The sequence below is a fragment of the Beta vulgaris genome, chromosome 8 (genome assembly GCF_026745355.1).
Source record: "Beta vulgaris subsp. vulgaris cultivar EL10 chromosome 8, EL10.2, whole genome shotgun sequence".
Classification (NCBI taxonomy): domain Eukaryota; kingdom Viridiplantae; phylum Streptophyta; class Magnoliopsida; order Caryophyllales; family Amaranthaceae; genus Beta; species Beta vulgaris.
The window spans coordinates 3,265,065-3,278,595 of record NC_079209.1 but is presented as its reverse complement, the minus strand read 5'-3'; the positions used below and the strand labels follow the sequence as shown (position 1 = coordinate 3,278,595).

Here is a 13,531-nt window from a genome sequence, read left to right as displayed (position 1 = left end):
TTAATTATGAAAGTGCGATAATACGTTTTATACTTTTATTTCACCTGATACAACACCTGATCAACACACTTCATCCACGGATAATGGGTAGATGTCGTAGATCAGATGTGGATGGTGGATGGATCGATGGTAGATTGAGCTCCACTTGACCCACCTCCGATCCATTCAACCTCTACATATAATGACTTTATTAGTATTAATGTCTTAATTCAATTAATTTTTAGCCAATAATAGGTTTGATTTCTATCTTGTAAAAAATAGGTTTAATTTGACTAAAAGGGGAACACATATGTTATTTGAAAATTTAGACTAATTTGGACTCGCAATTTTCAAGTCCAAAATAATTTGAGTCACTTGGACTGGAAAAATCTAACCAATTACACCCCTATTTATAACATTAAAATTTTAATTAATGATTATTTTCAAGTTATAGTAATATTTATACAAACCAGAATCACAAACCTACTTGTCCATGGTTAGGGTACTAAGATGTCAATTAACTTGAATCTTAGCCAAGATTTTATACCATTATTTTTGATACCTGCATGTTTTTCTATCTAGCTATCTATATATATTTTAGCAATTAATTAATCTAAGAGGAAGAATTCATAATTTTTTTGGGGGGTCAGAGAGCAACGAAGCTTAGCTTAGTGATGTAAATAGGATTTGATTTTAGGTTTTGGATACAACTCTCACTAGAGGACAAGCGCATATGGGTGTGATAAAAGCTTAACCTAAAAGCGCGCGATCAAATTTGAAAAAAATAATTTAATAGTATTTATGCCAATATAGGTATATTATCCCAAAGAACAGTAAAGATTCGAGAGATGAGAAACCAATCAAAACACGATTATCTACCATAAACTGCATTTGTTTCTGTTAATCTTAATGTTTTATGTTTTAATATATTTTAAATTAAATGAATTTTTTCACCAAATATCTAGAGTTTTTTTATCGCAAAATACCCTCAAACCTAGGGATGGTAACGCAGTCCGGATCCGACCCTAGTCCACCAAGATTCGAAGGAAAAAATCTGAGTCGACAAAGACAAAAAAAAAACTGACTCAGGTTAAAAAGTCCGACTCCGAGTCGGAGGAGGGTCGGAGTCGGATCTCAAGAAATAATCCGACTCCAACTTTGAGTTAATCAATCCTATTCTTATTTATGTTAATGTATTATTTATATATAACCTGACTTCGACTTTCAGCCAATTGATGTATCATATAGGATTTTCCCAAGGAAGAAATGATTGTTAAAAATGATAGTAATATTTAGATTATTTGTACTATATAAGATTTACATATGATTATTAGAATAAATTGTAATGATTAGATTATTGTATTATAGAAGGTATTTTATTATAAAAAATGGGCAGAAAAATAAGTCGAATCGGGTTCGGGGTCGGATGATCGGATTTTAAGTCAGATCGGATTCAGAGTCGGATGTTCAAATTTTAAGTCGAGTCGGATTTAGATTTTCGGAGTCGGATATTGGGGCCGGACTCGGATTTAAAATCCGACTTCTTGTAGGGTCGGAGTCGGATTATGCATAATCCGGTCCAAGTCCGACCCGTTGCCATCCCTACTCAAATCTTTCAAATTTTACCATACACCCATCAGTTTCTTTAACATTCACCAAATGCTCTTAATGTTAATGACCTTTAGTTTTCTTAGTCACTAATCTCTAATTACGTTATTAAATCCTAATTAAACCCTATTTGATCATTTTACCTTAATTTATAACTGCTGAAACACTTTTACGACCTTTTTGGGGTATTAATTTTTCTAAACTTGTCTTAATTATGTGAACATTTCTTAATTTTTTTTAAGTCCTTAAACTTTTTTAGAACATTTATAATTTTTTCTAAATTTTGAATAAACTTGCGAATATATTATAGTTGAATAGAACAGACCCTAAAAAGTACGACGTTGAAGTTTGAACTGACCAAAATTGTTGGGAGGGCATTGTGGTCCATTACATTTGTTGGAGGTGTATGGGGTGAAATATAATAAAACGAATTGGCTTTTAAAGTGAGTGGAATGATGTCACATTAGTAAAACACAACGATCCAAAAGAATAGAATAGAAACCTCAAGACACACACAACAAAAAAAAATACTAGTGGGATTGTGGGAATAGCCAGGAAAAAAAAAACAGCTAAAGCAAAGCAAATAGTACTTTCAGATAGATTGAGATTGAGATTGAGATTGAAAGAGAGAGGAAAACCACCACCATATACACCACTCACCACCCATTCTAACATCTTTACAACCACCAAAACCACCACTTTTCTTCTAGTTTCTTCCACCACCACCACCAAACAAACCCTTAACTTCTCTAATATTTTTATTACTTAACAATATAATTAATTAGTTATTTTTCAATCTCTCTGTGATTATTTTCCTTTTTAGTCCACCATTAAAACACACCCTAAATCACCTCTTGATTCTGTTTCTGACACCTTGCTTAATTACACTCTTAATATAGTTTTTGGGTTAATATCATTTGATTTAATTAGCACCTATAAAAAGGGGTTATCAACAAGTTAGAAACTCACTCCTTTTTCCTTACTGTCTTTTAATTAATCTGTGAAAACAAATATGATTTTGTATTTTCCTTAGTAAAGTAGTCAGCTTCATCTTCAAAAAAAAATTCTGGGTTTGTTTCACATAAATTTGATTCAAGATCCCTTAATTTAGTTTACATCAAAATTCATTTTTTAATGCAATTTTTTTGAGATTTAATCAAGATTTTGATGTAGTACTATTACTAGTATATAAGTGAACACTACTGTTTCAACCTTTGAACAAATCCACTCCGTTGATCACATGCAACAGAATTAGGTAACAGTTATCTTTCTCTCTCTACTCTCTTTACCTGCTTTTGTACTTCATATATATAATCTGCATGTATTCTTTTTTTTGTGATCATTTTTGTTTAACCAAAAAAAATTTCAGAAAAAATGGATCACCAGTTTATTGTTGTTGGACAAAATGGACAACACCAGCAACAGGAGAATAATCAGCAGAACAGACGCGGTGCAGGAGATGCACCCGGTGCTGGTGGTGGTGGTGATGGTGGTGATGGCGGTGATGGCGGTGGTGGTGGTGGGCAGAATAACAGCAGCCTACCACCACAGCCATGCCCTCGCTGCAATTCGAAGAACACCAAATTCTGCTATTACAACAACTATAGTTTATCTCAGCCTAGATTCTTTTGTAAGGGCTGTAGGAGGTACTGGACTCAAGGTGGAACTCTTCGTAATGTTCCAGTTGGTGGCGGTTGTCGTAAAAGCAAGCGCCCCAAACTCTCGGGTTCGAGTTCGGGTTCGGCTTCCAGCAGTATGGCGCTGCCATCTATAGGGCAACGTAATTTAAATCCTGCACAACATCATCAACATCAGAATCAGCATCAGCATCAGCATCAGTTGCCGGTGATCAGTAGTGCTGCTGCAACAACAGCTGCAGCTGCAGTTGTTGGTAATACTAATAACAATAACATGTTTTTTGGACGTGGAAATAGTGCAGGATACTTTATGTCTTCATTGGCAGCAATGCAACAAGGAGTGAATGTGAGTCAGCCGCTTACCTTTGGGCCTAACTTGGGATTACTGCATGGTTTTAGCCTTCCCAGTTTTCAGACACAGCAGAACAATCAACAGGATCAGTTGTTTCAGAATATGTACTCCATCAGAGATATTGCTGGTTCTTCGTCGTCGTCTGCCGGGGATTGGAACCTCGGCGTTCAGCCTTCTGCACCGCCTCCCCCGCTGCCATCGCTGTCGGAGACTAACAACAGCAACGGGGATGATAACATCAACACCAACAACAACATCAACACCAACAACAACACCAACAACAACAACAGCAGCAACAGCAACAGCAACACAAATAATGATCAGATTAATCAGTGGGCTGATTTTATGGGGAATACTGGACTTGATGATCCATAAATTGGGTACTAGGTAGACATTATTATGACTGCCCTTTTTTTAACTTATACCCTGCATAAACAAGTGCAGAAGTTAGCTTTGCCTTTTTTTTCTTTTTCCTGAAATCTTCAGTACTTTTAAAAGTAGATCACAGTAAGATTAAATATTGGACATGGGAATATGGGATACACATATAACAGGCTATATAGTGATAGTACTAATAGCGTGTTATCTTAGTTAATTTCATATAGTAATAGTATAGTTAAATTTTCATAAGATTATGTTCTCTCTCTATTTTTATTGTGGTGGGGTTAGGTTGTAAATTGTAATACAACTTTTCCTTGATATTATTGAAAAGAAAAACAAAGAGATGAACTATCAATAATTGTGTATTAATATTCTTAGTACTATATTGTCATGTTTTAATATATATTAATTAGCTTTTATGTATATTTGTACGTTGATGTTGCTAGTGAAAGTATATATATAGTTATTAGTTGTGGGATGACTTTTGTTTAAGTACGTAAGTAGTGGCGGTGGAAGTGGTGGGGTTGAATTGATAAAAACCACTGATGTTGTGTGGGGTTTGAAAATGAAGAAAGAGTGCGAATATTGGTGAAGTCAGAAATTCTCAAGGAAACAAATGCATGGCCATGGGGTAGGATTTAGGACTAGGAGAGAGAAAATAGGGCGACTCATGTCTCATTTCATTGCCGGGAGGTTTTTTTTAACCATCAATATATCCATCATCGATAGCAGTGATTAATTCCCTTGTTTTGGGTGCTTCACTAAAAGGTAAAGGGCTGACCAAGAATCTCTTTCCATTCCTAAAGTTTGAGGATTGAACCCTCGACCAATTGGTTGAGGGACAAAGTGAGTAACCATTATGCCAAGACCACTTGGTTAAAGCATTACCTATTGCCATTGGGAGGTTGATGGACAAGATTGTTATGTTTTGCTTGCATATGCTTTCAAATCTTCCTGACAATGGAACTGTTTTTATCTTTGGTTTTTGGACTTTGGTTAGACTTGGATTTTCTCTAATAGTTTTTGCTAATTAATAATAAATCTATAAGAATATTTGATAGTTGATAGTTGATAGTTGATGGTTGGTACTATTTGGTTCATATAAAGAGGACAATAACAACAAACAAAGATGTAAAACTACTATTTCTTCATTAGAGGAAGAGCCATGTTCTTTTCTATCATATTGAGTGGTTAAACTATTCTTCGTTACGATTTACGACTAATTTTGTAATTTAATTGAACTTTCGTACCTTTTTAACCCGTATAATTTTTCCATTTTATTTTGTTGTAAATGCTATATTATGTTACTTAAATTAAGACCGAAGCGATCGAGAAACATGTTAGGATGGGAGGTATAGTGATACATCCATCTCTAAGAGAGGCAACAATGTGTTCATAGCACACCTTCACACACAATGATAAACTATACATACACTATATTTTGAGGCTGTGACCTAGAAAAAAACTAACTATACATACACTATATTGTGAGGCTGTGAGCTAGAAAAAAAACTAATGTTTAACATATATAAAATGAAGAGAAACTCTAACAAAAAGAAAAAAGAACTTCATTAGATTTAATCAAATACCATTATATTTGTTTTAGAAAATAGGTCAAATTTTCGAATCAGTTATATATATATTTTTATCAGAGTTGATTTCAGAGCAATATTTGATACCAAAAAAGGATCGATTATTTCCCATAAATATTACGAATAACGACAATTTTGATTGTATATTACCTTCAGTGTAAGATCCTTTTTACCAAGGTTCATTATAATTAATTTAAATGGTTCTAAAACTAACCCGACCTAGATGTGATCATGGGCCGGGCCGGACCACGGCCAAAAAAATTTGTCCATTAAACGGGCCGGGCCTAAATTTGGGCCGAATTTTGTGCCCAAAGCCCACTATTTCGGGCCAAAAACGGACCATCCAAAAAATAGACTGAAAAGTCTTTTTCGGCTTGCCCAAAGGTAAAAAAATCGGCCCGGGCCCGATCGCGAGTCGAAAATTCTGCCCAAAAACGGGCCGAGCCAAAATAATCAGCTATAGCCCGACCCATTTTAAACTGTTTTGGATCTGGTGCTAGGGTAATTATATGATCAATTGCATAATAGGTATTTGACTTCCTTCATTATTGGCGGCAACTTTAAGTTCAAAATTAAACGAAAATGTGAAGACATGCAAGAGCAATATAATTAAAGACAAGGATATTTTCAAGAAATGGACAAGGAGAGTTTGCAATAAAATAGGCACGTTAAGTTCGTAATTGACAAAAAAAAAGTCGTTTGAGAATTTTTAACCGATAGTCACAACTACATGACGCTAAGACACGTTTGTCCTCTCAAGTCTAAGACCAAGCCAACTCGCTTCAAAGTCTAAATGAGCACCCACAAATGCGAAGAGAATGAAAACTTTCTTTCCCCACCAATGCGAGATATTGTCCTAAAATTATTAAAAAAAAGACGTTTTAATTTTAATATAAAAGTAAATCTAGTCACTAAATAGATTAAATTAGTCATCGAAAAAAATAACCTAGTCATAATGAGCTAATTCTCTTTTTAATATTGGGTTTATCATTGCCTAATTTTAATTTAAAAGTAGACGGTCTCTTACAAGACAAACTCAAAGGAGAGAGATATAACTCTCCCCAGCTCCAACTTGGAGCATATATATATATATATATATATATATATATATAGGAATTTGATCTTGTGAAAACCACTCCTAGGCTGAAAACTGAAAACATCCAATCTTGACCGTCCAATTTCGCTTGGTTTTATTAACCGTCAGATCTCGGTTAGCTTGGTCATCTAGAACTACTAGAAGCACATGACTTTCTCTCTCTTACCCCTCCTTTCTCACCGGCGATATTCCTCAACTTCCATAGCAGACATCATCTCAACTTCCATTCAAATCCTTTCTCACAAATATAACTCAACCTCAGTCAACAATGGCGTCGGCCGCCATGGGTTCACCTTTCTTGCACCTCCAAACTCCGTACTCTTCTCTCTCGACATGTCCAGTGATGCCTTTCACTCCCTTCACTTCCATGTCGTTCCTCTACGACTCACGTTTGCAGAGTTTCGCAATGTTTCTCTCTCCTCAAATCCTTACCTTGAGACTTGCGCCAAGCCATGTCATCTTCGTCACTTCTTCTGGTCGCCGATTCGTCGCCATTGATGGAGTTCGCGTCTCTTCTCGTGACCTCTACTTGAGGTCGACGTCGCCGTTCATGGCCTCGACGGAATTTTCGTTTCCTCAAACGAAGAAATATCTCTGTTTTGATTATTGATTGAGGTTGAATAATAATTTAAAATTTCTCTGTTTTCTTGTTTGAGAGTTATGTGATTTGATGAGTAATTGTTAATTTTCTGAAAATTTTGAGCTCATTTTGGTCATCATTATCAGATCTTCAATTGGATTTTTGAATCTAGTAATTTTCGATCGAAATTGCGAAGAGATCTTCATTTTTCATTCAAATTCGATCTGTTTTGTTTGCGATTTTCAAAGATCTATCACATTTTTCATAATTAATGTATTTATTTGAATTATTTGTAGCATATTTTGACTGCACTGGACAAAAATGGAAAGATATGTTTATATCAATGATGATGAATCCATGCGTGAACTTTTTTTTTGACAATCGCATATCGAACATGATGAATCCATACAGTGCTTAATTTCCTTCCGAAGAATTTATGGGAACAGTTCAGTTGCTTGTATTTTTTATTGATAGTTAATTTGCTTTTTCTTTATCAAGCATTTGTTGTTGTGAAATTCGTTGAATGTTATTGCAAGTGTTGATAAATTGAGTTATTGTTGTTTTGATATTTTTTTATAGTTACTCCCTCTGTTTTTTTTTATCCTTCCTACTTAGAATATTGCACAAATATTAAGGAAAGGGAAGATTCTTGCACATGGGTTGGAATCCGTTTTATATTAAATAATTTTAAAAGAAAAAAGTACAATGCAAGTGGGTCCTTTATAATTAAATATTATAAATCCAAAAAGGTTTAGTACTTTACAGAACTAGACAAAACAGCTGGAGTCTGTAATAATAGCTCTGTAATTACACAACTTTAAAATTGAAACAACTAAAAATTCCCTCCAACGAAATTTCAGAAACTACAAATTTCAGAACTTTATACAACCAAATTTCAGAAACTAAAAATTCCCTCCAAACTGAGGCAACAAAAAAATTTCAGAAACTAAAATTTTCCTCCAAACTTGAAATTTCAGATATCTCAACTATATATACTCCCCTGAACTCATTCCAACCACTTGCTGACTTAGAAAAAAAAACAGAAAGATTTGTTTTTAAAAAAATGGCATCATTGCCATTAGAGGCCTCAGGGCTTGATGATGAAAGTGTAGTAAATGAACAATCTACCCTTGTAGTATCTGATCAACAGCCACATCACGGGCCTAGGCTCAGCAACGAAAAGCGCCAAATCATAGCTGAATGGCTTCTAAGTCAGACAGTGGTTGGAAATCTTCCATGGGGGGCGAAGAAGAAAGCTGCACAGAAGTTCAACGTCACCACAAGGACCATTTACAGCATCTGGAAAAAAGCCATACATCAAGTAGCTCAAGGGCAGCCCATCAATGTCAGAAACAAAACACAAATGTGGAAGACGGAAGGCAAATGTCACTCTCCATCAGGTATCCTCTGTACCTTTATGCCAAAGGACAAGTTTAAGAGTATTAGCTCAAGCACTTGATTTGCATTACACAACATTATGGAGGATAGTTAAAAGGGGGGGATTAAGACCTCATACAAGCAAGTCCATTAAAACCAGATTTGGACATGAAGAAAAAACTAAGAAGGTGTATGTGGGTCATCAGTTTACTTCAAAGAAACACATTGTACACAAACCCCACTTACGTAGATATGAGAAATGTTGTTCACATAGATGAGAAATGGTTCTATATGACACAAAAAAGAGTCAGAGCATATCTACATCCAAAGGAAAAAACACCATGGAGGAAGATAAAAAACAAAAACTTCATCCCAAAAGCCATGTTCATGGCTGCAGTAGCAAGACCAAGGTGGAACCAAGATGGTTCTTGTGCATTTGACGGGAAGATTGGCATATGGCCTTTACAAAATAAGTTCCAGCACAAAGATCATCAGATAACAGGCCTAGGGGAACTCTAGAAACAAAGCCCATTGATGCAATAACAAAAGATGTTATTAGAGACATGTTGGTAAACAAAATTATGCCTGCCATCAGGGAGAAATGGCCAAATGACCTTAGCAAGGTCATATACATACAACAAGATAATGCACCATGTCACATAAACAATGATGATCTAGTTTTTCAACAACACAGACTACTACATGGATTTGATTTTAGGTTGATACAACAGCCACCAAACAGCCCAGACATGAATATTTTGGATTTAGGTTACTTTAGAGTACTTCAAACATTGCAATACAGAAAATCACCAAGGAAAATTGACCAACTAGTTGCTGCAGTTAATGAATCATGGGAAGAACTACATCCAAAGACTCTAAGTAATGTATGGATGTCACTTCAATTCTATCTAAATGAAGTTATAAAAGTTTGTGGAAATAATGAATATGATGAACCCCATGCAAAGAAGTCACAACTTGAAGATTTAGGCTTGCTGCCAGAAGAAGTTGGACCAGCTGTGGAAGATGTTCACAAGGCAGTTCAATTTATTGCTGAACATATGAATGGCAATTGAACATCTTACAACAAGAAGATGAAGGATATATACAAAGTTATTATGAAGAATAGGTAGAAAGCTTTTGTGAAGTTAGAAAGTTTTTGTGAAGAAAGAAAAGTTTTTGTAAAGTTACAAAGTTATTGAGAAGATAGGAAGTTAAATGGAAAACATACAAGTTTTTGTAAACATTTTGAAAGCTTATGCATATTATATATATTCTGTTTGGGCTGTCATATTATTCAAATGTCTGTATTTATTGAAATGAAGTCATCATGTTACGTTGAAATGGAAGCATATCAATGATAAAATGAACCTCTCACATAATTGATCATTGAGGTAGTCAAACGAGGTGGCAATAACACAAGCATAACCCACTTAGAATCAAGCTTCATGCTACTGTGGTGGCTATTATGAGCCGCATCACAGAGCTATCCATGATTCTAAGTATGATACACTTAGTTAGTCGCACTACGTTTGACTAAAACAATGGCCATATGCAACTCATCATCATCACAGGCACCAACATGACCCTAATCTAACACTAATAACACTAACACCAGCAGCAAAATCCAACATGAAAACCCTAATAACACTTACACTAATAACACTAACACCAGCAGCAAAATAGAGGAACAAAAATCAGAGGAACAAAAATCAGAGGAACAAAAATCACAAAAACCCTAAGATCATAAAAACATGAAAACACTAAGATCATAAAAACATAAAAACACTAAGATCATAAAAACATAAAAACATGAAAACCTTAAGATCATAAAAACATGAAAACACTAAGATCATAAAAACATAAAAACATGAAAACCTTAAGATCATAAAAACGTGAAAACACTAACTATCATAAAAACATGAAAACCCTAATAACACTTACACTAATAACACTAACACCAGCAGCAAAATAGAGGAACAAAAATCAGAGGAACAAAAATCAGAGGAACAAAAATCACAAAAACTCTAAGATCATAAAAACATGAAAACACTAAGATCATAAAAACATAAAAACACTAAGATCATAAAAACATAAAAACATGAAAACCTTAAGATCATAAAAACATGAAAACACTAAGATCATAAAAACATAAAAACATGAAAACCTTAAGATCATAAAAACATGAAAACACTAACTATCATAAAAACATGAAAACCCTAATAACACTTACACTAATAATACTAACACCAGCAGCAAAACAGAGGAACAAAAATCAGAGGAACAAAAATCACAAAAACCCTCATCATCATAAAAACATGAAAACACTAAGATCATAAAAACATAAAAACATGAAAACCTTAAGATCATAAAAACATGAAAACCCTAACTATCATAAAAACATGAAAACCCTAATAACACTTACACTAATAACACTAACACCAGCAGCAAAACAGAGGAACAGAAATCAGAGGAACAGAAATCAGAGGAACAAAAATCAGAGGAACAAAAATCACAAAAACCCTAAGATCATAAATCAGACGAACAAAAAAAAACAAACAAAAATTCAGTAGCAAAAAAATTTAGGGTAACAGACAACGCAAAAATCATAAAAACATGAAACCCTAAAAACAGAGGAACAAAAATCAGACGAACAAAAAAAAACAAACAAAAACTCAGTAGCAAAAGAATTTAGGGTAACAGACAACGCAAAAATCATAAAAACATGAAACCCTAAAAACAGAGGAACAAAAATCAGACGAACCAAAAAAAAACAAACAAAAACTCAGTACTCCAAAAAGTCTACAAACATGAAAATCCTAGAAACAGAGGAACAAAAATCAGACGAACAAAAAAAAAACAAACAAAAATTCAGTAGCAAAAAAAATTAGGGTAACAGACAACGCAAAAATCATAAAAACATGAAAACCCTAAGATCTACCAGCAGCAAAACCACATTCAATCATGCATAAAAATTAATTGGCAAAACACAAAAAAAAGGAAAGTTAAGGTAACTCCCTCGAAGGTTGACAATGTTTAAGTTTCACCGCCGGGAAATAGATTTTCAAATTGTTGTAAATTTCCTCCGGCGACGGTAATGGAAATTCTTCAAGTTCTACCTCAGATCTAACAACTTCTCTGTCAGGAGTATCTGGAACAATTAGCTCTTCGTCTTCTTCAATGTTGAAGGACTCGTTTGAAGGAGTTTCAGGGCTCTCTGAGTCTGGAACAAAGAGTTCTTCATCGTTCAAAGACTCGTTTGAAGGACTTTCAGGGATCTCTGAGTTTGGAACACTTTGAAATTCCTCACAAATCTCTAAATTCGACTTTTCAGCCATGATATTTATACAAAGCAAACCCAGAATATTTAGGTGTTTGAATTTTGTAAGAAATTGATAACCTTTAAAATTTGTGCGAGAGAGAAGATGAAGAACAGTTTTAGATCTAGGGTTTGAGAGAGAGTGAGAGTGAATTATGAGAGAGAGTGAATTATGAGAGAGAGAGAGAGAAACGTTGGGAGTATGAGGTTGAAGAACAGTTTTAGATCTAGGGTGAGAGAGAGAGAGAGAGATAGAGAGATGAAGGATCCAGAATATGAACATGAGATAAGAAGAAGATTTTTAGATCTAGGGTGGTTGACTGGTTGGACAATTCAATAAATGAGATAATTAATGGGTGGTTGAGAGTAAGGAAGGATCTAGAAAATAACGTGAGATAGAAGAGAGAGACTGAAAAGTCTGATTTTAATGGAGATATTGGGACCCACTATAGATTAATTTATTATTTTAGTTAGGGTATTAGATGTAAATATTAGGTAATATATGAGGGTAATATAGGAAGATTTTAATACCTTAAATAGATAGATTCAAAGTGAGAAGATTAAAAAAAAAACACACTAAAACGGAAAGTGAGAAAGATAAAAAAAAACAGAGGGAGTACCTTAGAAGTGGAAGAAGTTACTCTTATAGGATATAAAGTTACCCTAAAAGTGCTAAAAGTTACCCTTAAAATATATATAAAATTACCCTAAAATTGCTAAAAGTTACCCTAAAAATGGTAAAAGTTACCCTAAAAATGGTAATAGTTACTCTTATAATAAATAAAGTTATCCTTGAAATATATAGAACTACCCTTAATATTATAAAGTTACCCCAAAACTGGAAAAAGTTACCCTAAAAGTGTTAAAAGTTACCCTAAAGGGATTAAAAGTTACCCTTATTTTCAGTTTTCAGATTAAAAGTTGTTTTTAGCGGATCACACACACACACACACACACACACACAACACACACACACACACACACACACACACACACACACACACACACCAACACACACACACACACACACACACACACACCACACGATTTTTGAAGCCAATATATAGATGAACACACACCAACAATCCCCCACTTGGCCGAAACTTGATTTTTGAAGCCAATATATAGATTCATTCTCATCACATAGTCCTGTGACGCCTCCAAACTTCGTACTCTTCTCTCTCGACATGTCCAGTGACGCCTTTCACTCCCTTCGCTTCCATGTCGTTCCTCTACGACTCACGTTTGCAGAGCTTCACAATGTTTCTCTCTCCTCAAATCCTTACCTTGAGACTCTTGCGCCAAGCCATGTCATCTTCGTCACTTCTTCTGGTCGCCGATTCGTCGCCATTGATGGAGTTCGCGTCTCTTCTCGTGACCTCTACTTGAGGTCGACGTCGCTGTTCATGGCCTCGACGGAATTTTCGTTTCCTCAAACGAAGAAATATCTCTGTTTTGATTATTGATTGAGGTTGAATAATAATTTAAAATTTTTCTGTTTTCTTGTTTGAGAGTTATGTGATTTGATGAGTAATTGTTAATTTTCTGAAAATTTTGAGCTCATTTTGATCATCATCATCAGATCTTCAATTGAATTTTTGAATCTAGGAATT

The 13,531-nt window shown here is 34.7% G+C and overlaps 1 protein-coding gene and 1 long non-coding RNA gene across 2 annotated transcripts; one reads left to right on the top strand and one right to left on the bottom strand.

The window, feature by feature from the left end:
- Window positions 1-2,157: 2,157 nt before the first annotated feature.
- LOC125492420 (uncharacterized) lies at window positions 2,158-3,727 on the bottom strand. The gene is made up of 2 exons (XR_007269026.2): window positions 3,588-3,727; window positions 2,158-3,379 (listed from the first exon to the last, which is right to left on the bottom strand). It is a non-coding gene; the product is annotated as an uncharacterized LOC125492420 (long non-coding RNA).
- LOC104900652 (dof zinc finger protein PBF) lies at window positions 2,703-4,340 on the top strand. Its single transcript, XM_010688133.4, has 2 exons — window positions 2,703-2,842; window positions 2,957-4,340. The coding sequence occupies exon 2, from the start codon at window positions 2,962-2,964 to the stop codon at window positions 3,949-3,951; it is 990 nt and encodes a 329-aa protein (XP_010686435.2). The 5' UTR covers window positions 2,703-2,842; window positions 2,957-2,961; the 3' UTR covers window positions 3,952-4,340.
- The last annotated feature ends 9,191 nt before the right edge of the window (window positions 4,341-13,531 follow it).

Coding starts and splice junctions, on each gene's coding strand:
- LOC104900652 (XM_010688133.4), top strand. CDS start 2,962: ATGGATCACCAGTTTATTGTTGTTGGACAAAATGGACAACACCAGCAA.